This window comes from Gymnoscopelus braueri, assembly GCF_963280865.1.
Source record: "Gymnoscopelus braueri genome assembly, chromosome: 21".
In the NCBI taxonomy this organism is placed as follows: domain Eukaryota; kingdom Metazoa; phylum Chordata; class Actinopteri; order Myctophiformes; family Myctophidae; genus Gymnoscopelus; species Gymnoscopelus braueri.
The window spans coordinates 13,421,759-13,446,642 of record NC_137623.1 but is presented as its reverse complement, the minus strand read 5'-3'; the positions used below and the strand labels follow the sequence as shown (position 1 = coordinate 13,446,642).

Below are 24,884 nucleotides of genomic sequence, written 5' to 3'. Positions count from 1 at the left end.
TGCGCTGAAAGGTTGCCGTGCTGCTGCTCTGCTTCTGGAAGCCCTCAACGCTCTCCAACGGTTTACTCTGTCCATTCATCTTCCGAGGGGGCTCGAACCGTCTCTACCGCGGTGACAACGAACCTCCTCCATGTGTGGAACACACCGGGAACGACCGTAAGAGACAATTCAGAGGCTCGTGTTTGATCAGACTGGTGCTTCAGCTCAGCAGGCTGACGTTATCTTTTAGCTTTAGCTTACATACACACAGCTAGCTAACGGTCTAGGACGGCGAGCGAGCCGAGGATGCGTCGGTGACGTCACAACCACGCGTCGTTTAGTATTGTGAAGCAGTGTTGCCAGATTCTGTGAGAGAAACAAGCAACCAGGTCTAGGAAAACCAGCCCAAAAAGAAGCGACTATGGGCCACATGAGCACTTTAACATAGACATCAGCTATTTGAAAATAGCAGATCTACAAGCTCACAACGCGTCGCGATGTGACGCGATGTGAGCTTGTAGATCGGCTATTTTCAAATAAAATCTTGCGGGGAAATTATAATAAGCAGATCTGGCAACCCTGGTGGGAAGTGAAAGTGTTTTTCACCCCAAACCGAAAAAGGCGTCTAGTTGAAAAAATGCTCCTTTTTTGTTACTGTTAAATATATTGTTTAATGACGTTTAATATTCGCTAATTTATTTATTTTTAAATCAAATTCAAAATGATGTTGTTGTTATGGTTTTTGGTGGTACATACGTCACTTCTCAGTTTGACAGTGATGGAAAAAGTACTCACATTTTATACATAAGTAAAAGTATCAATACTGTAATGTAGAAATATTGTCACAAGTAAAAGGCATTGAATTCTTAATTTACTTTAGCAAAAGTATAAAAGTATTGGTATCAAAATGTACTCAAAGTACCAAAGTACTCATTATGTAATGTCCCATTTCACAAGTTTTCAAATGTTATAAAATCTTTTGAAAATAGCCGATCTACAATGCGTCGCGCGCATTGTGAGCTTGCAGATCTGCTATTTTCAAATGGCCAAAATGTATATAGGGCTGAAGTAGTTAATGTATGTGTAATAATAATCTAAATCATCTAAATCAACAAAGTAACTAGTAACTAAAGTTTTCAAATAATTGTAGTGGAGTGAAAGTACAACATTTGCCTCCGAGATGTAGTGGAGTAGAAGTAAAAAATATTGGAAATTGGACACAGTACAGTACTTGAGTAAATGTACTTAGTTACTTTCCACATAACGTTATGTACAGTTATGTACATTATCTGCGTCATGGCCTCGTGACACTACGCATTTCTTGCGGTGACGTCACCATCGCGTCCTTGATGTGTGTTCGATGCTAATCTTTAGCCACAAAGCTAGTATGTTTCTACTGCTGGAACAGCGTCCTCGCTTCAACTGCTAAACTAAACGGACGTAACGTTTCAGGTGCGTCAATGGCGATGTTGTATTGTATTAATTAAACGGCTAACTGCCCTGTGGCGCGATAGTGGCGTTATTTCAGTGTGTTAGCAAGATGTAGCTAGTCCGTTGAGCTAAAAGTGAAGTTGTACACAGGTGTCGCACAGGCATTAGTGACCTGTCGAATTCTGTGACGCCCAGAGGTCGCTGTTTGACGAGCCTTATTTCATGTTAAAATGCATGGCATTATTGGCATTATTGGGGGGGGGGGGAGAATGACAGTGAAGTGACAATTTAAGGACTCTTCAGACATTTTTAATACCTAAAAAAAAAAAAAAAGACCATTACTGCATCTAAAGTAATCAACTAACTATACTATAAAAACTGGTCAAACATTGGCCAAAGGGTCAAATAATATAAGAAAGTGGCTGAAATTGTGAAAATAGATGATCTACTTGCTACATTGTGAGCTTGTAGATCAGCTATTTTCACAATATTTATCTGGGGACCTGAGTCAAACTAAATGTTATCCTCCTCAAGGTTGAGAACCACTGTTCTATAACATATTAAAAAACACAATGGCAATGCAGAATGCTTTACATATGACGGTGTTAAATGGTATATAAAGGAGTAGTAAAGTTGACACCAGCGAGAGGATGGCTCAATGATTATTCAATTGATATTTGAGTTTGGCTTATAAGTTGTTGTTAGAGCTATTATTATTATTACAGTATATAAAGGTGGTTGTGGTGGTGGTTGTTGTTTAGTTTTATATGTAAGTTACAGTTACCGGGTGTTCTGTAAGACATTGGTTCTCAAAGTGGGGTCCGGGGACCCCCAGGGGTCCTTGAGGGGGTTCAAGGGGGTACCCAGCAAAATGTGTGAATATAGCATCAGAATAATTATGACCTTTTAAACTTTGGCTATTCAAAAATAGCAGATCTACAAGCTCATAAGTGCCGCGCTATGAGCTTTTAGATCTGCTATTTTTGAAAAATCTTGAAAATTTGTGCAAACCTTTGAGAACCACAGCCACTGCTGTAAGAGGTGACCTGTGCGCGGTCACATATTTCGATAGCTCGCCACTTTCCGTGTGACACCGGAACTGGACATTACGGCCAAGCTAACGCCAACGGTTAGCGCGGCCGTCGCATCGCCATCCATTTTTACACCTTTTTAATAGATACATCAGCTATAGTGGTTCATAACAAATGTGAACACTTAATTTACCATGTGAAAATGTTTCACCAACGGTTTTAGCCTTATAGTACAGTCAGTGGTGGAAGAAGTACTCACTTGTTTTACATAAGTATCAATACCACAAATGTTTACACTCACTCTGTTACAAGTAAAAGTTCAGTATTAAAAATGTACTTGAATAAAAGTATTGGCATAAAAATGTACTGAAAGTACCTAAAGTAAAAGTACTTATTATGCAGAATGTACAATTTCGAGTTTTCAAATGTGTAAAAAATCTTTTGAAAATAGCAGATACAAGCTCACAACGTGACGTGTTGAGAGCTTGTAGATCTGCTATTTTCAAATAGCCAAAGTATGTATATAGGGCTGAAGTGGTTAATGTATGTTTTGTATAATATAATAATCGAAAGTAAAAGTACAATATTTGCCTGTGAGATGTTGTGTAAAAGTATTGAAAATGGGAATTACTCCAGTAAAGTAAAAGTACCTCAAACTTGTACTCAAGTACAGTACTTGAGTAAATGTGCTTAGTTACTTACCCCACTGTACAGGTATAAACGAGCTTGCGTGTAGCAGAGGGCCTGGCCGGTCGCACAAAACCTCCTCAGTACAAATGATTGGTATTTCACATTAGGCAATTATTGAATATAATCTAGAAGTTTCTACAAAGTAAATCTAAAAAGTGATTTTTAAGGGAAATCTTGATTTAACCCATTAAGACCATGTCATTTTAAGATGTCTTTGACTATTCAAAAATAGCAGATGTACAAGCTCATGAGTGCCGCACTATGATCATTAGATCTGCAAAAAAAAAAGTATCTTGAAAATTTGTGCAAATCTTTGAATATATATATTTTGAAAGCAAATATTTGTAACTCAAATCTTTCCTTCTGGGGGGTCCCTGGAACTGAATAACTGATACATAGCAACATACGTTTTTTTTTTAACTGTTAGGATTTAGAAGACATTTGTAGAATCCCTTGAAGCAAAGATTTGAGTCACAAATGTTCGGTTTAAAAAAATATATGTTCAAAGATTCACACGATTTTTCAAAAATAGCAGATCTACAAGCTCATAGCGTGGCAGCTTGTAGATCTGCTATTTTTGAAATGGCAAAGAAATCTTAAAATGACACAGATGTGTTCCCAGTCTTTATGGGATAAGTAGCTTCATGCAGTAGGTAAAATCTTCCTGTGCTTTGCCATGTTTTGGTCGACTGTTCTGTTTTGGGAAGTGGCACACAGTGGGTAAAACTTTTGGCTAATCCTTTATGGATCCTCAGAGGGTAATTCAGGTGTCATAGCTAGCACCAACAGCAGTGAAAATGAAACGCAGGCGAACGACGTACCAGTCAAGAAGCAAACCCAAGATGAATGAACAAGAATGAAAAATAATAATAAATGAACTGTCTGAAGGCACTAGTTATCTGCACTGGATCTTTGAATGGGTTTGAATGGGAACATTTGTACAGGTAGACTGTCATCCCCAAAACATTACATTTATACATATTTTTTAAATAAAATAAAGACTTAATGTCTGATCTTGCCATCTGCATTTGGACTGATTTTGCACAATGTATAAGTTACATACATGTGCAAGTGCACCATGCAGGAGTCGCTATAGTCAAACGTCAGTAACACACAGACAGTACAGGTCTTAAAGTTCTAATATCGGAGTCAAGCTTGAGTGTGTTTTTCCATTGGACATTGGAACACAATTTCAGTTTGGCTTTTAAGGTTCATAAACAAAACTTGCACGGGGCAGATATGACAAATAACTTAAATATACAAAGAAATGGCTTTCCATGACGATATCAATAATAAATAAATAATTACTAGGGTTAGGCTTGTCACACCACCCTACGAAGCTCTTCACCGGGGCACTGTACTACAATGGAGGAGTCATCGGACAACTTCTGTAGGTGGCACACACCTGAGTTGGAGGTGTGGTGGGTGAACAGGAAAGGTGACAGTAAAATTCCTTGAGGGCTCCTCAAGGAATTGTACCGTCACCTTTCTTGATGTTTTTCCAGCACATATGGTCTATCTTCAAGTATGTGTAGTTCTCAACAATTACATTGTTTTATTTCTTTATTAATATTAGAATAAGTTAAATTTTTGGTTAAAACAAAACAGTTTTTTTTTTTTGGATTATTTATATTGTGACAGTAATCATTGCTTTATAGTGTTTGTTCAGTAACGGGGGTCTCCTTGTCTCTACAGCTCTTTAATAAACTGAAAATACATTTTCAGGTAGTTGCCAATCAGGAGAGACTAGTACCCATTTATCGGCTTCAATTTGATAGGTTCAAATTTTGTCTGCTCATCACTTCCATCACTTGTGCCATCACTTCCAATTTCACTTGTTTAATCTGTATCCTGATTGGATACTAGCCTGGCATGGCCAGACTAATATCACTGAGTAGATATGAGTCTGGAATCTCTGTGGAACCTGCATTTCCAAGGGGCGAATTAAAAAAATGCCTCTGGTGGTCCCTCACTACTTCGGAGGGAGTGAAATCCAATCACAACCGAGCGGTGCCAGACCAAATCTGCCGAGGGCTATATTCTTTTTTTGCAATGGCAGATTCATCTTCAGGTTTCCAGGCTAATGGAGATGTAGGGAGACTCCTGTTACTGAACAAACACTAAACGACTATAGAAATGAGTACTATCAGAATACAGATCTATTTGACACTTATTTTTTACCCCAAAATATCACTTACCCTAAGTGTCCGGGTAGCTCGGTCAGTAAAGCCCTCGCCTTTGGACCACAAGGTTCTGGGTTCGATCACGGGCACTGCCAACTCGGCGTATAAGTAGCATGGCATGGTTGTCTGATGTTTGGTGTTGCGCTGCACCTCAGCAGTCCATCTCCCAGGGGTCAAGCACATTTAACCCATTAAGGCCTGAGGCCGATTAACATTTTTTTTCCTAAATCCTAACAGTTTTTAGAAAAAAAATTGAAGAAAACTTTTTTCAAGATTTTTCAAAAATAGCAGATCTACAAGCTCATAGCTCATAGCATATGAGCTTGTATATCTGCTATTTTTGAATAGCCAAATAAATCTAAAGTGACACAGATGCGTTCCAGGTCTTGATGGGTGAAAAGGGGATAGACATCCTCGTTCTCGGGGCTGATACCGACAGTAAGCCACTACAAACTACTGTTTGTTTATTTATTTATTTGTTTATTTATTTATAATTATTCTATTCAGGTACAATCCCATTTGAAATCAAACATATTTTGCAAGGGAAACCTGTGGAAACGAAAAAGTCATGCATTGGAAATTATGTTGAATTTTTTAAGATTTTTATACAAAACATAAGCGATATGTTATGATCGTGGGAATTTTTGGGTGATTGGCTATAGCCAGGTAACATTCCATTTGGCTTGCTAACGAGCCAAATGGTTTGAGTTGACTAGACTAAAGTGCCCTTCACACCGAACACTAAAACCATAACATGAAATTATAGTTTTTTTAAAAAGTGACGTGGAATGCAGAGTTCACACCAACTATACAAAAATACAATTGTAAATGACAGGGTTTTCGGCAGTCCATTCGCCGGGCCTGACATTTTTACCGCAGAGCCAAACATTCTCTGGTGAAAATGACAGGGTTTCCGGCGCCGGGCCTGAAATCTTTACCACTGAGCCAAACATTCTCTGGTGAAAATGACAGGGTTTCCGGCGCTGGGCCTGAAATCTTTACCGCTGAGCCAAAAAAAATCTGGTGAAAATGTTGCAGTGCACGACTCAGGAATGTTTTTAATAAATAAAAATAGCCACCCATATTACAGTAAAGGCATCTGCTATTATATTTATTATTATATATTATATATTTCCAATATATTATGCAGCTTATAGGATTATATCCCCATAATATTATTCATATTATTTCCGCAATTGAGTTTGACGAGAAGCGTCATCGGAACGTGGTAACCGGAACCACGTTCCACGGCACTTGATGCCGCGCTATGAGCGTGTATATCTGCTATTTTATGCGTTCCCGGTCTCAAAGGGTTAATAGCTGACATTGTAGACACAAGTATTTGTATCGTCCTTATTGGCGTTGCTGTAAACTGCAGCACTTTACGTCGTCTACGGATGTATGGATAGTAAAAAGTGCCTCAGGGGCTCCGTATGGTGGCAGCCCTGCCAGAAAGGCTGAAGTCATTTGGGATAGGAGGAGTGGAGGAGCTGCTGTATAGCCATGCAGCCAAAAGTGTGTTCCTTTGTGTCTGAGGAAATGGAAACGGTACATTGTTATGGTTTGCTCTGTACCCCAACATTTCACTGGAGGCTTCTTTTTCTTTTCTTTTAATAAGTGTGTCTGCTTGTGTGTCATGTATGTGTGTCGACCCAATGTTCGTCGACTACCTTTTTTTTCACTGACGAAAACAAAAGAAAGACAAAATAAAAAACTAAGCTATACGATGACTAAAACTATGACTAAATATATTGACAATTTTGTCAACAAATAGACTAAAATGTTAAGGAGGGACTAGTGGAGAAGAGATCCAGTAGAACTAAAAGGCAAGACATTTTATGTTTGGTTGCACTCGGGTGTCGCGCTGCGACGCGTTGTGAGCTTGTAGATCGGCTATTTTCAACCGAGTGTAAAATCAGCCATTACGACGCCATCAAGGCACCGCCAACATACATTTCAGTCGACTAAATCAAATGTATATTTAGTCGACTATAATCTTATGATATTTAGTCGACTAAAACTAGACAAAAACTCAAACATTTTAGATGACTAGAATATGACTAAAACTAAATGGAATTTTTATTCAAAAGACTATGACTAAAACTAAATCAAAATTTGCTGTCAAAATCAACACTGGTGCCAGGCAGTGCAAGCTCTGTGCAATCTGATTCTGAGCCCGATCGGTATGCAACTCGGATGGCGCTGAATCGACAGCGCGGCCGTCGCAATCGCCTGGAGCATAATCTAAAAATGTTTTCTAAATCCTATCAGTATGTTGCTATATCAGTGGTGCTCCAACTTTTTTCATATCAAATATTTGGCCGCGGAACCCCATCTCAAAATATGTTGTTCCGGGGACCCCCAGAGACTTTAAAGCTTTTTCAAAAAATAGCCAAAGAAATAAAAAAATTACAGATGCGTTCCCGGTCTTAACCCATTAAGACCTGGGACGCATCTGTGTCATTTTTTTTACACTTTGGCTATTCAAAAATAGCAGATATACAAGCTCATAGCGCGGCACCGAGTGCCGCGCTATGAGCTTGTAGATCTGCTATTTTTGAAATATCGAATCGAATTTGTGCACATCTTTGAATATATATATTTTTTAAAGCGAACATTTGTAACTCAAAATTTTGCTTCTGGGGTCCCTGGAACAAAATATTTTGAGATGGGGGTCTGCGGCCAAATACATATAATTTTGGGGTCCTTGACATTAAAAACTTAGAAAACCACTGACATAGCAACATAATTAAAAAAAAAAAAAACAGTTTTTAGAACTGATTTTAGAAGACATTTTGTAGAATCGGAACCTCAGGCCTTAATGGGTTATTGGTTCAGAGTTTAGGCACCCCCTGATGACTGGGTTGCTATCCATGGCGGGTTCCCGATGACTCGTGAATCTGATTAGTCGTGCTTGAGGGTGGTTGCTTGCGCAGCCTGGCAGGCTGACAACAATCGTCCAGGTCGCTCCCCCCCTAAAGGCAACTTCACCCTACAGCGTCTGGCTGTCTGTGCAGTCTTCTAGAGTGAAGGATGGAGAGTGTGAGAGAGAGAGAGAGAGAGAGAGAGAGAGGGGGAGGGGGGGGAGCGATAGGTAGAGGAGAGAGAGGGAGCGAGGCGCTGGGTGACCTGTCAGGGGAGACCAGGATTGTTGACGGTGCATTTTTTCCCTCATGTGGAAAGAAGGAAGGGATTGGGGATATGCAGGGATATCTGACAGCCCAGAGTGTGCAGAGGGGTATAGACAAGACATTTAATTTCACAGCCTGCCTCTCAGGCTCAATCTGGGGGGGGGGGGGGGGGTGTGTGTGTGTGTGTGTGTGTGTGTGTGTGTGTGTGTGTGTAAAATCAGAATCTACTTTATTGTCACATCACTGGTTTACAGGTGTAAAGAAGTTGGTGACATTTGTTTTCTCGTAAGCGCCATCATTTTTGTTGTTCTCCATAAAGGGAGAAGAAGAAACGGGGTAGGGAGAGCAGGGGGAAAAAAAATCTAACATTTAAAGGAGTAGTTCCTATCTATCAATTCCATGAACACATCCCATGGACCCCATGAATTGGTCAATAGGAGACTCTTTGACTTTGCCGGTCATCAAATTATTGGCTCAGGAATGCGAAAAAAACAAAACAAAACATGAATTCAAGGCTTCATGGGGTGTGTAATTGATAGAAAACAAGTACTTTTTTGGGTGAAGTACTCTAAGCATGTCAAAGAGAACACAAAAAGATCAAGATATCTATGTACAGTACATACACATATATATACACCAGCAGAAACGGTATTTTGGCAGTTAGAGTTACGATGTAGATTAGAAATGTGTTCATGGTGTACCAACCTGTAGATGGGGTAGGCAGTGTAACGTAGCAAGACCTTTATTTCCATCCTGAATTACTTATTTCCTGAAAATAATTCTAAGCACATCTCTGCCATGCACTAGATTTAACCCATTTAAGACCTGAGGCGATTCTTTAAAAAAAAATCTAAATCCTAACAGTTTAAAAAAAAGAAAAAAAAAAAAGATTTTTCAAAAATAGCTGATCTACAAGCTCGTAGCGCGGCACTCGGTGCCGCGCTATGAGCTTGTATATCTGCTATTTTTGAATAGCCAAAGACATCTAAAGTGACACAGATGCGTTCCAGGTATCAATGGGTTAAAGAGGTCATTCTGTATTGCATGAAGGAAAAAAATCTGTTATGAGTGTAGTTTTGAGTTTCTTTGTCCCTGTTGTCTTTCCAGACATGCACTGATGTAGCGGGTGTCACACCAAGTCGGAGTGGCTGTCCCTCTACCTCCAGCCCCCACCCCCTCCCTCCCGCAACTCTTCACACAGAGAGACCCTCAGACAACTGTTCGACGCAAAGGGGGGGGCGCACGCACACGGCGACCGACAAACCTCAGTGCCGACCGCCGCCACCTGGACTCTCAGCCGCAGAGAGGGGCTCCGTTCCGAACCTCTGCTGACCTCCAGGAAGGAACGCACGAGACGAGACCGAAAGACAAGCCAGTCTTTCTGCCTCTCGTCTGACCTCACCGTCATTAACAAAAAAAGGAGCTGGTTCATTTAGGGGCAGCTCCCCCCGCCCCCACCCCCCAGTGAAAGCTGTAAACGCCTCCACTTGCACCAGTGGAGGTGTTGGTGTCACTTCCCCCCCGCATCCCTTCCCCCCCCTCCCCCAACCCCCCTTTTTTTTTTACTTTTCTCATCTTCATATAATATAATTATTTTTTCCTGCTCGTGCGTGAGTCCGGTTTCTTAACCGGCGGCGAGACCTCTGTCCAAACCTGGGGCGGGATTCATGGGACGCGACCATGTCGGATGTAGGTGAGCGCCGGCCGGTCAACACGGACTACGCCGTCTCTCTGCTGGAGCAGCTCAAGTTCTTCTACGAGCAGAAGCTGCTCACGGACGTGGTGCTGCTGGTGGAGGACTCGGAGTTCCCCTGCCACAAGATGGTCCTGGCCACCTGCAGCTCCTATTTCAGGTGAGATTAACTAATGGGCCATGCCACATAAAGCGCTAATTGGCTCTATGCACAGCTGTACATATTGGAAAGAAATTGGGCCTCTTCCTTACTTCCTTCACAGGTGTTACCAATGATACTAATGAAGGCTCTGTTCCATTCTGGTCAAACAGAGTCAGGGTGCTGATGTTGTGCATGTTGGCTCACTGGAAACGCATTCCAAACGGTCCCTTACGGGTGTGTAACTCTAATGGAACCAAATGGACCCGTGAGGTTCCATTTGGTTCCATTTGTACACTCTCGCAGTTATGGGGGTCCTTGAAATTTAAGAGGATTGAGAACCACTGTTCTACACTAAATGGAACAGAGCCTTCATTGGTCGAGGCCCAATTGGTCGAGGCCCAATTTCATTCCAATATGGCTGCTGTGCATAGAGCCTTTTGGGGCCGGGCAATTAACCGACAATATATCGAAACAGAAATTTTGAACCAATAACAGACAAGTTAATTGATTAATTGGGAAGCAGGGTTTTTTTTTTGATCACTTTTTAAAAATCTTAAGTCTTATATCAACGATATATATATCGACCTAGTCATATCGCCCAGCTAAACGCTATAAAGATATTGTTTTTAAAATCATTCTGACTCAAGTGAATTGCAGAGTCCACACCACAACTATAATAACCACGACAGTGGTGAACAATATAGTGCTTGGTGTGGACGCCCTTAACCTTGAGTTATACTTTGTTGGGCATCATGTCACGCGCCTAAAAACACAAGCTACAAGCTATGAACTCACAATGCGTCACACTGCCATGCGTTGTGCGCTGAGCTTGCAGATATGCAGTTTTCGGTTCGCAAAACACCCATGGGCAACTAAGTACGATTCAGGCTTCAGTGTGACAGCGTGACGTCTGGGGAAGAATGGCCCGTGCTCTAATTAAATTCTCCAATTAAGCACTAATTAAATGCTCTAATTGGCTCAATCGTTAGGGTATACTAAACCTTGTTGCATTCCACAGTGCCGTAATAGTGTTGGCTGGTACTTCAATTGTTTGTCTGACTGTAATTAGTCCTGGGTGAACTGTGGCTCCTATTGCAGTTAGGTGTGCCAGAGGATTGTCGCCATGGTAACGGTTATCATAATTGTCAAAGCATGGGCCCTGCCGTCTTGAGTGTCATTTGGTCTGAGTGCATTGTACAGCTCGTCACAGTGTTATGATCATCCAGGCTTTACCTCCTACAGTTGCAATGAATAATGTACCACGTCTTAGAGAGAGAGAGACACATACGCACGCGCGCACACGCACACACACGCACACGCACACGCACACGCACACACACACACACACACACACACACACACACACACACACACACACACACACACACACACACACACACACACACCCCTCCCCCTGAGTGTGCTAGTAGCTATCCTGCCTCTGATATGTGTGTATGTGCATGACCAACTTAAACCTTTTTATCGTTTGCTACTAAAAAATAGCAGATATACAAGCTCACAGCGCATCACTTTGTGCCGTGATGCGAGCTTGTACATCTGCTATTTTTGAAAAAACATTTCAATAATTTTGAATTAAGAAAAAGTTTGAGAACTACTGATTTTAGAAGGCATTTGTAGAATGTTGCCTCAGGTCTTATAATGGGTTAACCTGTACTGCGATGGAAGCATCCCCTGTTAGAACCTGGGGCCTCATTCTATGGAAGGATCCCCCGTAAGAACCTGGGGCCTCATTCTATGGAAGGATCCCCCGTAAGAACCTGGGGCCTCATTCTATGGAAGGATCCCCCGTAAGAACCTGGGGCCTCATGTTGTAAGCAGGTGGTTGCATAATGCGACGTGTGCAGGGCCAGTTCTAGCTTGTATGGCGCCATAGGAAAACCCCCTTGCTTCAGCATTCAGAATTCCCACCCCAAATACATGTGTTACACAAATGAATAAACATGTCTTTATGTACAATTTATCAATCATTCAGAATGGCTATTTCTAGTAACAAGACTTGATATATCACAAAATATACAAAATATCAGCGTGATATAGACTGCTTTTAAGTTGGCCTACAGCATTGGAAATTAGTTTTACTGAGCTCAGGACTCGGTCAATACAATCACAGAAAACTTTTACAATGTCAACTCAATGAAAGTAGCTGGTTGGGTTCTAATCTACAAAATAGACGCGAGGCACCCACTCCAACAAGGCTAATTGATCCACATAGTGACACAACGTGCAAATGAGCTAATATAGAAAACCCATCACACAAGTGTCTCGCCCCTATATCACCTGTAGGAAGTTTCAGCCGTGGGGGTGTGTCAAGAATGGGACGTTACCAAAAAAAAATGGTCCAAATGCCCATCCCTAGTGTGTGTTGGGTGGGGTTCCATCTGTACATGACAAGAGCTCAGTCCTCTCCCTCTGTCTCATTCTCCCTCTCTGCCTCATTCTTTCTCTCCGTCTCCCTCTCTCTTTCACTCTTAGTGGCTCTTTCTCCATAATCCCCCCACTCCTTAATGACTTAAGCCCCATATACTTTGTGATATGACGAATAGTAAACATAGCCGATCTGCGACGCGTTGTGAGCATTTACAGTAGGTCTGCTATTTTTTTTTATATGCGTCTTTCGTAGAAAAACATTGTGAACAGTCAACACCTCTCTCATCCACCTCTTCTCTATCTCCAGTTCTCCCCGTAGCGTTTCCCACACACACTCTCGTTATCCAGCAAGAGCACGCCAAGCATTTCCCCTCCTGGGTTCATAGGTGTCCCGTCTCTTCCTCTTGGCACCCTCACACACTCGCACTCTATTTTCACTCCTCTGTCACCCCCTCACTTACTTCCTTTCCACTCTCACCCCTTCCTTCCTCCCTCACCCTCTCTCTCTCTCTCCCTCTAAGGATAGAGAGCTGTCCCTCTCTTTTTAAATGGAGAGAGATGGCAGCTGCAGGTCTGTGTTTAGTAAGGAAACCTGTGTGTCATGTAGTTCTGCTGAGACAGGAGAGAGAGAGAGAGAGAGAGAGAGAGAGAGCTATGCTTGTGGGATTCCGTAATAAGGCTTGGCTCTGGCTGCAAACCCTATACAGGCCGCCTATACTAACCCATTCAATCTCTGTCATTTTAGATTTCTTTGCTTATTCAAAAATAGCACATCTACAAGCTTAGTAGCTTTTTTTTCATTGTGAAAATGTGTGCAAATCTTTGAATATATATATATATATTTAAAGCGAACATCTGTAACTCAAATCTTTGCTTCTGGGGGGTTCCCTGGAACAAAATATTTTTACAAATGTTCGCTTTAAAAAATATATATTTTTAAAGATTTGCACAATGTCAAGAGTTGCAGATCTACAAGGTCATATTGTGGCACTCTGTGCCGCACTATGAGCTTGTATATCTGCTATTTTTGAATAGCCAAAGCAATCTAAAAATTACAGATTATTTCCCGGTCTAAATGGGTTAATACGCATACACACAGAACACTATGGGTTTTGGGGGACATTATATTGTTATAATAGCAGATATACAAGCAGATATAATAGCAGATCTACAAGCTCATAGCGCGGCACTCGGTGCCGCGCTATGAGCTTGTAGATCTGCTATTTTTGAAAAATCGTGGAAATTTATTTTTTCGATTTTTTTTCAAAAAAACTGTTACGTTTAGAAAACATTTTTAGAATCGACCTCAGGTCTTAATGGGTTAAAGAACAAAAGTGACTGGTAGAGATCAATTGAAGTTGAGTCAAGGTAGAAACGGTTCCATAGTGTGTGTGTGTGTGTGTGTGTGTGTGCTGTACGTGTGTGTAGTGCATACTCATATGAGCGCGTATGATGGTCATGCCTGCATGACCTTGCATTTAATGACAGAACTGGGGGTACAGGAACACAGACTGGAGTATGAAGGAGAAAAAGGTGGTGAATGAGAATGTAGTGTGTAGTAGAATGGGAATGTAGCGGTTTGAAAGAACAAATGTTAATGTTATTCAGATTGCTGAGATGTTTGTGGGCAGATGCTAGGTTGCTAGGATGCACTGCACTCTACTTATGACTATTGAGCCTGTTTGTTGACTAAGATTCATGCTTTACTCTGATCTCACGCTGGATCATTGTAAAGGCGTAGAAAGACTGTGTGACTAAATAATAACTACATTGGAGAGAATTTATCTTAAGGCACTAGAGCAGGTCTAGACCGTACTCTTTAATTAAAGCAACAAAACATGTTTATCTAATTTACAAGTATGTGCATTGTGCACCCATTTCATTTAGGAGTGTCTATTGTGTTTGTCATTACAGTCACGCTGTGTTTCTGTCCTCTTCTCCTCTGCTCTCTGTTTCTCAGCAGACAACTGACTTCTGGTTCTTCATATTTGTGCAATTATAAAATGTGAAAGACAATAACACTGTCTCCCGCTCAAGCCAAGAACTGGCAAAGAATGTGTCACGTATATGATGACAAATATCACAGTGATCACTAATTGAACATACACAGTGATCAATAATATTGAACATTCATACAAGTCTATTATACGGACGCTGGCTCTAATTATCTGATGTATCATCAAGACATGTTAAAATAAACATGGAATTGATTGATTGACTGACACCCCCCCCACACACACACACACACAGGCATAGACACTTGTGTACACACATGCACAACTCTCACAGTTTACACACACCTAGCTCTCAAAGGACCACAATGGAAATTAGTTCTCAAGCTAGACATGTACAAATAAATATGTTAAAGCATTTTGTCCAGTGGTGGAAAGTAACTAAGTACGTTTACTTAAGTACTGTACTTGAGTAGAATTTTGAGGTATTTGTACTTTACTTGAGTATTTACAATACTTTTACTTCTACTCCACTATATCTCAGAGGCAAATATTGCACTTTTACTCCACTACAATTTTTTGAAAACTTTAGTTGCTAGTTACTTTTCAGATGTACATTATGATATTATGAAACATACGTTAACCACTTTAGCCCTATTTTATACATAGGCTATTTGAAAATAGCCGATCTACAAGCTCACAACGCGTCGCGAGCTTGTAGATCAGCTATTTTCAAACTTTTTAGTACTTTTACTTTTGGTACATTTTGATGCCACTACTTTTGAACTTTTACTCAAGTAGATTTAGAATTCCAGACTTTTACTTGTAACGGAGTACTTCTACAATGCAGTATTGATACTTTTACTTAAGTAAAGAATTTGAGTACTTTTTCCACCACTGATTTTGTCAATTGGTTAAAAACATGGAAGCAATTCACCGTCGCTATACAGAATAAGAAAACTCTTCTTTTTCTCTTTTTTTGTTACCTCTCCTCCATCATCAGGGCCATGTTCATGGGCGGCCTCAGCGAAAGCAATCAGACCCACGTTCACCTGCATAACGTGGACCCCGTCACGCTGCAGGTTATCATCACCTACGCCTACACGGGGAACCTGGCCATCAACGACAGCACCGTGGAGCCCCTGTATGAGACCGCCTGCTTCTTACAGGTCAGTTCACCTTAGGGCTGGGCGATGTGACTTCTTACAGGTCAGTTCACCTTAGGGCTGGGCGATGTGACTTCCATTTGGGGGGCCAAATACATATCATTTTGGGGTCCTTGACAAATATGAAAAAGTTTGAGAACCACTGATATAGCAGTTTTTTAGAAAACTGTTGGGATTTAGAAGACATTTGTATTGGGTTAATGAACGATTATTATTGCTATTTTTATACGCCACCATTTTACAAGTGTAACACAGGGTTAAGTGGTTAATCAGACTATTGAATTTAGTCCATCATAAAAATCTATTACTATAGATTTTTTACGGGGGAAAAAAAAAAAAAAAAAAAAAAAAATATATATATATATATATATATATATATATATATATATATATATATATATATATATATATATATATATATATATATATATATATATATATATATATATACACATATATATATACATATATTATTTTTTTCCGTCTGTGTGCTTGTCTCTCTGATCCTCCTGTCTTTTTAACCACCCGTCTTATCTGTCTGTCCTTTACGGGGCGGCCATAGCTGAGTGGTTAGTGAGCCCGCCTAGGGAACCAGCTGGCCCTGGTTGCCCCAGGTTCGATTCCAGGCTATCCCAGCATATGTGCCGATGATATGAAATTTGTCCCTGAGCAAGACTCTTAACCCCAATTGCTCACAGGTTCTCATTGGAAACAAGACCGCAAGGACTTTCATGAACGACCTGTTAAAAGGAATTATCCTTATCCTTATCCCCTCCAACAGGTGGAGGACGTGCTGCTGCAGTGCCGCGACTACCTGGTGAAGAAGATCAACGCCGACAACTGCGTGCGCCTGCTGAGCTTCGGCGACCTGTTCAGCTGCAGCGAGCTGAAGCAGTGCGCCAAGCGCATGGTGGAGCACAAGTTCCCCACCGTCTACCGCCAGGAGGCCTTCCTGCAGCTCTCGCACGAGCTGCTCGTCGACGTGCTGAGCAGCGACAACCTCAACGTGGAGAAGGAGGAGACGGTGCGCGAGGCGGCCATGCTCTGGCTGGAGTACAACATGGAGGCGCGCTCGCAGCACCTGTCCTCGGTGCTCAGCCAGATCCGCATCGACGCGCTGTCCGAGGTGTGTAACAGTGTTGATTTCGTCGACTTAAAACTATGACGAAAAATGTTCATCGACTACCTTTTTCCACTGACAAACTAAAGAAAAACTAAGCTATGATGACTAAAACTAGACTTAAATATATTGACAATTTCGTCAACAAATAGAAACTAGACTAAAATGTTAGGGAGGGACTAGTGGAGAAGAAATCCAGTAGAACTGAAAGACGATGAAAATAGCAGATCTACAAGCTCACAACGCGTCGCAGCGTTGTGAGCTTGTAGATCTGCTATTTTCAGCATGCCACCAAGTGTAAAATCAGCCATTATTTACGACACCATCAAGGCACCGGCAAAATACATTTTAGTCGACTTAATCAACTGTAGATTTAGTCTACTATAATCTTATGATATTTAGTCGACTAAAACTATCTTTCAGATGACTAAAATATGACTAAAACTAAATGGAATTTGATTCAAGGGTCGATTCAGTTTTATGACTAAAACTGAATCAAAATTGCTGTCAAGAGATGCAGGACTGCAATGTCAGGAATCAAACGTCATACTTTATTGTAGATCTCATCACAGCAGAGAGTAGACTGAGAGAACGAGCCCAATCGATGGTCTTGAAGGGCGGATCCAAACCCAGCCGCCCGGATTCGTGCGGGGCTTCCTATTGCTTCACCAATCTATGTCCCCGCCTCTGTGCACGGAGCACGCTCATAGATATTAGAAACCTAGATACCTCATTGGCCTCTGCAGTTCATTGGGGCGACTTGTATCGCAATACACGGCGGCTCTTCCGTCTTCCGCAGGGAACCTGTCACTCAAAGTGACTACTGGCCAATCACAGCGCTCACAGTGCGTTGACTACTGGCCAATCACAGTGCGTCTTTTCCGGGACTTGTCAGTGCAATGGTTCTCAACCAGTGGTCCGGGAACCACCAGTGGTCATTGAGGGGGTTCCAGGTGGTACCCAGCTAAATGATGGAGAGTTGATAATAACCAAATGGACCCTTATAGATCTTTAAATCTTGAGTATAACATTTCACACTGTCAAGAGTCAAATTGTTAAACATCTGCATTACTTACTAAACAAGTACACAATTAGAGAACGTAAACAATTGTTATTTTGACAACAGCTTATCGAACGATAACATATTCTACGTTTTGGGTGTGAGAGGCTAAAGCTTATCAAACGGTGTTCCGTGACTCAAATGCTGAATAAATAATGGACCTTGATATGAAAAAGGACCAGTCTCTTATTTGAATTTCACAAATAGAGTGTGGAGTTTGCCAAGTTCCAACTAACTAGATGCTGCGCACAGCTGTCAGCTGCTGCCTCTCAAAGGGTTAAGAGCTGGGTTACAAAAAGACCCGCCCCCACCTGCCTCTGATTGGCCTACCGAACTTCCGCGTGTGTGACGCACACGGCAGCCCTGCGGAAGCAGGAAGCGCGCCCGAGATACAGACGCTTCAGAGCCGAATGAGGCGTCTACCTTTATATGTCTATGAGCACGCTGACATCACCAAATTTAGAACGACGCCCCTCTGCACTCTGATTGGTTAGGAGATAACAAGGTCCTAAGACCATCGTTCCTGCATGGCTCTCCCAGGCTTTTTTTCTTTTGTAACAAAAAAAAAAGCATGGGTTTCCGAGGCTAAGCAGAGAGAGACTAGTGTCTCCCTCCACAGCTTCCCCCAGCACCCCCAACACCAATGTTCCACACATCTTTATACTGTCAGGAGAAGTACACAGAGGTAACAGCAAATGGTCACTCCTTACATGGGCTTTATTCTATAGCTGACTCACACATAGTCGGCATGTTTGAAATAGGTTTGCATGAGTCGGCTGTTTGTGAGGAGTTTGTCAGGGAGAGGATTTTGACAGGGAAGAACGGGTGACTATTGTTGCATCTACTAATACATTCAATTAATCAATACCACGATGACCGAATATGATGAATTTTATCCACCACAGGTGACGCAGCGCGCCTGGTTCCAGGGCCTCCCGCCCAACGACAAGTCCGTGGTGGTGCAGGGCCTCTACAAGTCCATGCCCAAGTTCTTCAAGCCCCGCCTGGGCATGACCAAAGAGGAGATGCTCATCTTCGTGGAGGCGGCGGCGGAGTCGCCCAGCGACTGCGGCCACGTCATCAGCCACAACCACACGGTGGCGTGCTACAGGTACTTGTGTTAAATATGTCGATAACTGGTTTGTTTATTTTTTTTCTCTTTGTTTGATCTCCTTTCCCACTTTGCAGTGGTGGAAAAAGTACCCGAATGTTTTACTTAATAATGCGATGTAGAAGTATTCTGTAAAAGTAAAAGTCCGGAATTCTAAATTTACTTGAGTAAAAGTACAATAGTATTGGTATCAAAATGTACTTAAAGTACCAAAAGTAAAAGTACAAAAATGTTTGAAAATAGCCGATCTTTAGTTGTCTTTTGAATAAAATTCCATTTAGTTTTAGTCATATTTTAGTCATCTGAAATGTTTTAGTTTTTGTCTAGTTTTAGTTGACTAAATATCATAAGATTTTAGTCGACTAAATCTACAGTTGATTTAGTCGACTAAAATGTATTTTGGCGGTGCCTTGAATAGGCCGATCTACAAGCTCACAACGCGCCGCAGCGCGACGCGTTGTGAGCTTGTAGATCTGCTATTTTCAGAGCGCAACACCCGAGCGCAACCAAACATAAAATGACTTGTCTTTTAGTTCTACTGGATCTCGTCCAGTGTTGGAAAGTAACTAAAGTAATATGTAACTTAAAGTAATATTATTACCTTTTCCCAGTAACTAGTAACGTAACTAATTACTTTCACGTTTTGAGTAATATTATTACCTTTACTTTTTTTCAAAAAGTAACTTATTACTTTTTTTCACGAGCCTTGGTGGTACTCTGGGTTTGAGTGTGTTTATTTGATCCTGTGTTGTTTTTGGTCAATAGAGCATCGCAGTTCCCGCCCCTTCCGGGTTCCACCGCAAAATACTCAATGCATTTTTCCCATTGACATTTCCAAAATATTTATATCAATTAATTTAAGCTTAGAATCAAGCCATAAAATCATGACAGGAATCATGACCATAAAACGTTTGATTCTGTGTTGTTGTTTTTTTTAAACAGCAAAACAAAGGGTATTTATTAAATATGGTATATCATATAATTAAATATAAAATAAAATAAAATTATTAGAATACATTTTGTTTAATAAACAACAGAAGTTGTTCAAAGATTGTGTCTCATGATGAGTCATTATCTGTTTGAGCCCAGGTGTTTGAATTTTAATGTTTTTTTAGGCAAAAAATACATGAAATACATTTAAAATACTTCCAAAAAGGTCCTTGCGGTCTTGTTTCCATTGAGGTCCTTAGTATTCAATTCATAGTCAAATGGTTTTCATTTAGTCTGTAAGTTATGAATTCATACACAGTAAAAGTCTTAGTGTTAATATAATTGAAATGAGTGTACAAATAGAACCAAATGGACCCGTCATGTGTACAGAACACTTTTCAGAGTTAAATCAACAATGAGGATTTTACAATGTAGGCTGCAGAAAAGAGGAAAAAAAAAACTGCTAATGTTGAAAATGCAAAGTCAGACTTTTGGGGAGAAAGGATGCAATTACTGGGGGCGAGGAAAAAAAAGTAACTAAGTAATAAGTAACTAGTTACTTTTGGCAGGGAGTAATAAGTAAAGTAACTACATTACTTTTTAAACAAGTAATATGTAATAAGTAACATATTACTATGTTGTAGTAACTATTCCAACACTGATCTCGTCTCCACTAGTCCCTCACTAACATTTTAGTCTAGTTTTTATCTGTTGACGAAATTGTCAATATATTTAGTCTTAGTTTTAGTCATCATAGCTTAGTTTTTATTTAGCTTTTATTTAGTTTTCGTCAGTGAAAAAAGGTAGTCGACAAACATTTTTCGTCATAGTTTTAGTCGACGAAATCAACACTGTCTGTGATGTGACAATAAAGTTCTGATTCTCTTCCAGCCCGCAGGCCGAGAAGGTCTACAAGCTCAACAACCCGCCGGGCGACCTGCAGAAGGTCGGCACGCTGGTCACGCCCGACAACGACGTCTACATCGCCGGCGGGCAGATCCCGCTGAAGAACACGCTGGCCAACCACGGCAAGACGGGCAAGCTGCAGGCCGTGTTCCGCTCGGTGGACAGCTTCTTCTGGTTCGACGCCCAGCAGAACGCCTGGGTGCCCAAGACGCCAATGCTGTGCGCGCGCATCAAGCCCTCGCTGGTCTGCTGCGAGGGCTACATCTACGCCATCGGCGGCGACAACGTGGGCGGCGAGCTGAACAAGCGGACGGTGGGGAATGTTTAACGATTCATCTATAATCCAGGGGTCTTCAACGTTTTCAGGCCAGGGACCCCCCTAGCTGAGAGAGGGATGACGCAGGGACCCCCTCTATATAACTTTTTTTTTTAAATTAGGTCTGCTCTTTTTGGGTGGTGTAGCCGCCCCTATAAGTGGGGTTGGGACACCTCATTAGCTGTACTGTGATTGGCTCATTAGTACACCCCTAGCTGTACTGTGATTGGCTGACTCTATTGGCTGACTCTATTCAGCACTGTGATTGGCTAGCGAGACACATGATGACATTAATAACCTATAAAAAGGATTATGCACACAAAAATTTTTTTTAAAGTGAGCTTCCATCACTATGATGACCACTGTGATGACCACACCGCCCACTTCAAACTGGGTGTGATTTTTTTCCCCCTCTACACCTATACCTCTTTGCCAAAAATAGCGTATTTTTGGCTAAAGTTCTCCTCAGAAAAGGGATGTTAGGGTTCAAGTGGTTAATGTAAAAAAAAGAAAATCCTATCACACAAAGATTTGGGCGACCCCCTGTAGTAACTCTGAGGACCCCCTAGGGGTCCCGGACCCCCTGTTGAAGACCCCTGCTATAATCGATTAACTACCGTTAAGAATTTATTCGATTGAAATGATCGATTTTAAATTATTTGAAAACAAAAATAAAATATATTAAAAAAAAATTGAAAACCTTTTTTTTGGGGCTAGTGAAAGTTACAGGTATGGTGTGTGTGATATCAAATGTGAGTTTACCATAATCACAGAAATCCTTAATCATATTCCATCATATTCAAGGGCTTTTGGAGAGAAGTGAGACAGACTCCATAGATAGAGCACTGCAGAGGGGAGGTGTGTGTGTCTGTGTCCAGCTGATGCTCGTTGACGCTCGTTAATGTTATATACATCAAGGCAATTATGTTTCTGCACTCATTTTCGGTTTCGGCTTAATTAATTGTTTAATCGATCAATAAGGTTATCAATTATCAATTAATGAATTAATCGGTAATTTGCATCCCTAGGTGGAGCGCTACGACTGCGAGAAGGACGAGTGGAGCATGATGAGCCCGCTGCCCTTCGCCTGGAACTGGAGCGTGTCGGTGGCGGCGCACGACTGCATCTACGTCATGACGCACGACCTCATGTACTGCTACTTCCCGCGGGCCGACACGTGGGTGGAGATGGCCATGCGCAAGACGAGCCGCTGCTTCGCCTCGGCGGCCGTGTTCGGCGACCTCATCTTCTACATCGGCGGCCTGCACGTGGTCAGCAACTCGGGCGTGCGCCTGCCCACCAGCACCGTCGACGGCTCGTCCGTCACGGTGGAGATCTACGACGTGAACAAGAACGAGTGGCGGCCGGCGGCCAACATCCCCGCCAAGCGCTACTCGGACCCGTGCGTGCGCGCCGTGGTGCTGCTCAACTCGCTGTGCATCTTCATGCGCGAGACGCACATGAACGAGCGCGCCAAGTACGCCATCTACCAGTACGACGCGGAGCTGGACCGCTGGTACCTGATGCAGCCCGTGTCGGAGCGCGTGCTCTGGGACCTGGGCAAGGACTTCCGCTGCGCCGTGGGCAAGCTCTACCCGTCGTGTCTGGAGGAGTCGCCGTGGAAGCTGCCCACGTGCCTCTTCTCGCCCGACGGGGCGGAGGAGTTCGAGATGGTGGACGGGGACATGGTGTCTCTGCCGCACGTATAGCTCTTATGACCCGTTAAGACCTGAAACACGATTCTACAAAAATGTCTTCTAAATCCCCAAAAGTATTCTGGAAAAACTTATGTTTCTATATCAGTGGTGCTCAAAAAAAAATTCATGTCAAGGACCACCCAAAATTATATTTATTTGGCCGCGGACCCCCATCTCAAAATATGTTGTTCCAGGGAACCTCCCAGAAGCAAAGAATTTGAGTTACAAATGTTCGCTTTAAAATATATATTTAAAGGTTTGCACAAGTTTTCACGATTTTTCAAAAAATAGCAGATCTACAAGCTCGTAGCGTGGCACTCGGTGCCACGCTACAAGCTTGTATATCTGCTATTTTTTAATAGCCAAAAGTGTAAAATACTGTTTTTTTTGCTCAAATAAAAAAAACTTACATGGATACGTTCCAGGTCTTAATGGGTTAAACCTCCTCGTTTTTACCTCCTCCTCGTTTAACCCTCTCCACCTCCTTCCTCCTCACCGGGATGGAAGGGGGTGGATGGGGGCCCGTATTGTGTTGTTATAGCCTGGTAGAAGGGGTTTCCATGTTGTGTGCATTCTTTTGGAGAGGTATCTGAGGAACTCGACAAGGCTTACAGTTTGTTTCACTACAGTTGCTGCAGCCGTCGCTGTGGAGAAAACCCCGATGCAGAGCCTCCGAGATGAGCTTGGAGGGAAAACGAACGCACCCCCCCCCCCCCCTCCCAACCCCCAAAACTAAAAAAAATATATTAGTAATCTGAAGAGGAAAAAAAAACTCTTTGTTTGTTCTTTTCTTTTTCTTATTTTGTCCGATGTGTGACATCACATGTCATGAGATATTAAAAACAGCTCTGATACATACCGTGTCTACAATGTGATAATCTAAACAACAACTGATTTGTGGGGATGATGATGATGATGATGATGATGAAGCACTTATACTGGGAAAAACACAAACCACCTTGGAATGACAATGGCAACTGTACCAATCCCCCCTCCCTCCCTCATCCATCTCTCTGTCGTCCACTGCCTCTCACCACTGTCAGGTTCATTGTCTACTGCACCTTTCTCTCTCCCTCCCTCCCTCTCTCTCTTTCTCTTCAGTGCTTAAATCTCTCTCTTCGGTGCTTAATCCATTAAGACCGGGAACGCATCTCTGTCATTTTTAGATGTCTTTGGGCTATTCAAAAATAGCAGATCTACAAGCTCATAGCGCAGCGGCACCGAGTGCCGCGCTATGAGCTTGTAGATCTGCTATTTTTGAAAAATCTTGAACGTTTGTGCAAATTTTTGTGTATATATATTTTTAAAGCTAACATGTTGTTCCAGGGACATCCGGAAGCAAAGATTTGAGTTACAAATGTTTGCTTAAAAAATATATATATATTCAAGGGTTTGCACAAAGTTTCACGATTTTTCCAAAAATAGCAGATCTGCAAGCTCATAGCACGGCACTCGGTGCCGCGCTATGAGCTTGTAGATCTGCTATTTTTTTAACAGCCATAGAAATATAAATATAAATGACATGCGTGCTGCGTTCCCGCCGGTCTTAATGCGTTAACAGATGCTTTTCTGGGAAGTACCATTAACTACTCTCTATATTTAAGTCAACAACTGTTGAAACTCCTATTCAGAGAGCGTGGCGTTCTTTTCCTGGAAAGTTGATTCGGTTTAACCAGTAGGGGGGTGGGGGGAGGGTCACGTGCGGTGGAGGAACTTTCAACGATGCGTCCTCTTAGTTAGAGCAAATTCATGACAGACATCTTGAATACCAATTTTTTTTTTCTTCTATGAAAGAGTCACATTGCTGATTTTAGACATCTGAATCTGTTCACTCGTCATGTGGAGCGTAACGTACCGTTTGACAAAGTCTAGAATAGGGATGCCAGGGGTTCAAATGGTTGATCAAAAGTCTTAATATTAGAGAAGAAACTCTGTGCCTCTTCGAGCCACTTGATCCA

The 24,884-nt window shown here is 41.9% G+C and overlaps 1 protein-coding gene across 1 annotated transcript; it reads left to right on the top strand.

Annotated features, from left to right (window-relative positions):
- kbtbd2 (kelch repeat and BTB (POZ) domain containing 2) lies at positions 1 to 23,194 on the top strand. Its single transcript, XM_080417612.1, has 7 exons — positions 1 to 156; positions 9,553 to 10,298; positions 15,624 to 15,789; positions 16,568 to 16,912; positions 18,872 to 19,077; positions 20,899 to 21,226; positions 22,258 to 23,194. Exons 2-7 carry the CDS (start codon positions 10,126 to 10,128, stop codon positions 22,936 to 22,938), a joined length of 1,899 nt encoding a protein of 632 aa, XP_080273738.1. The 5' UTR covers positions 1 to 156; positions 9,553 to 10,125; the 3' UTR covers positions 22,939 to 23,194.
- The last annotated feature ends 1,690 nt before the right edge of the window (positions 23,195 to 24,884 follow it).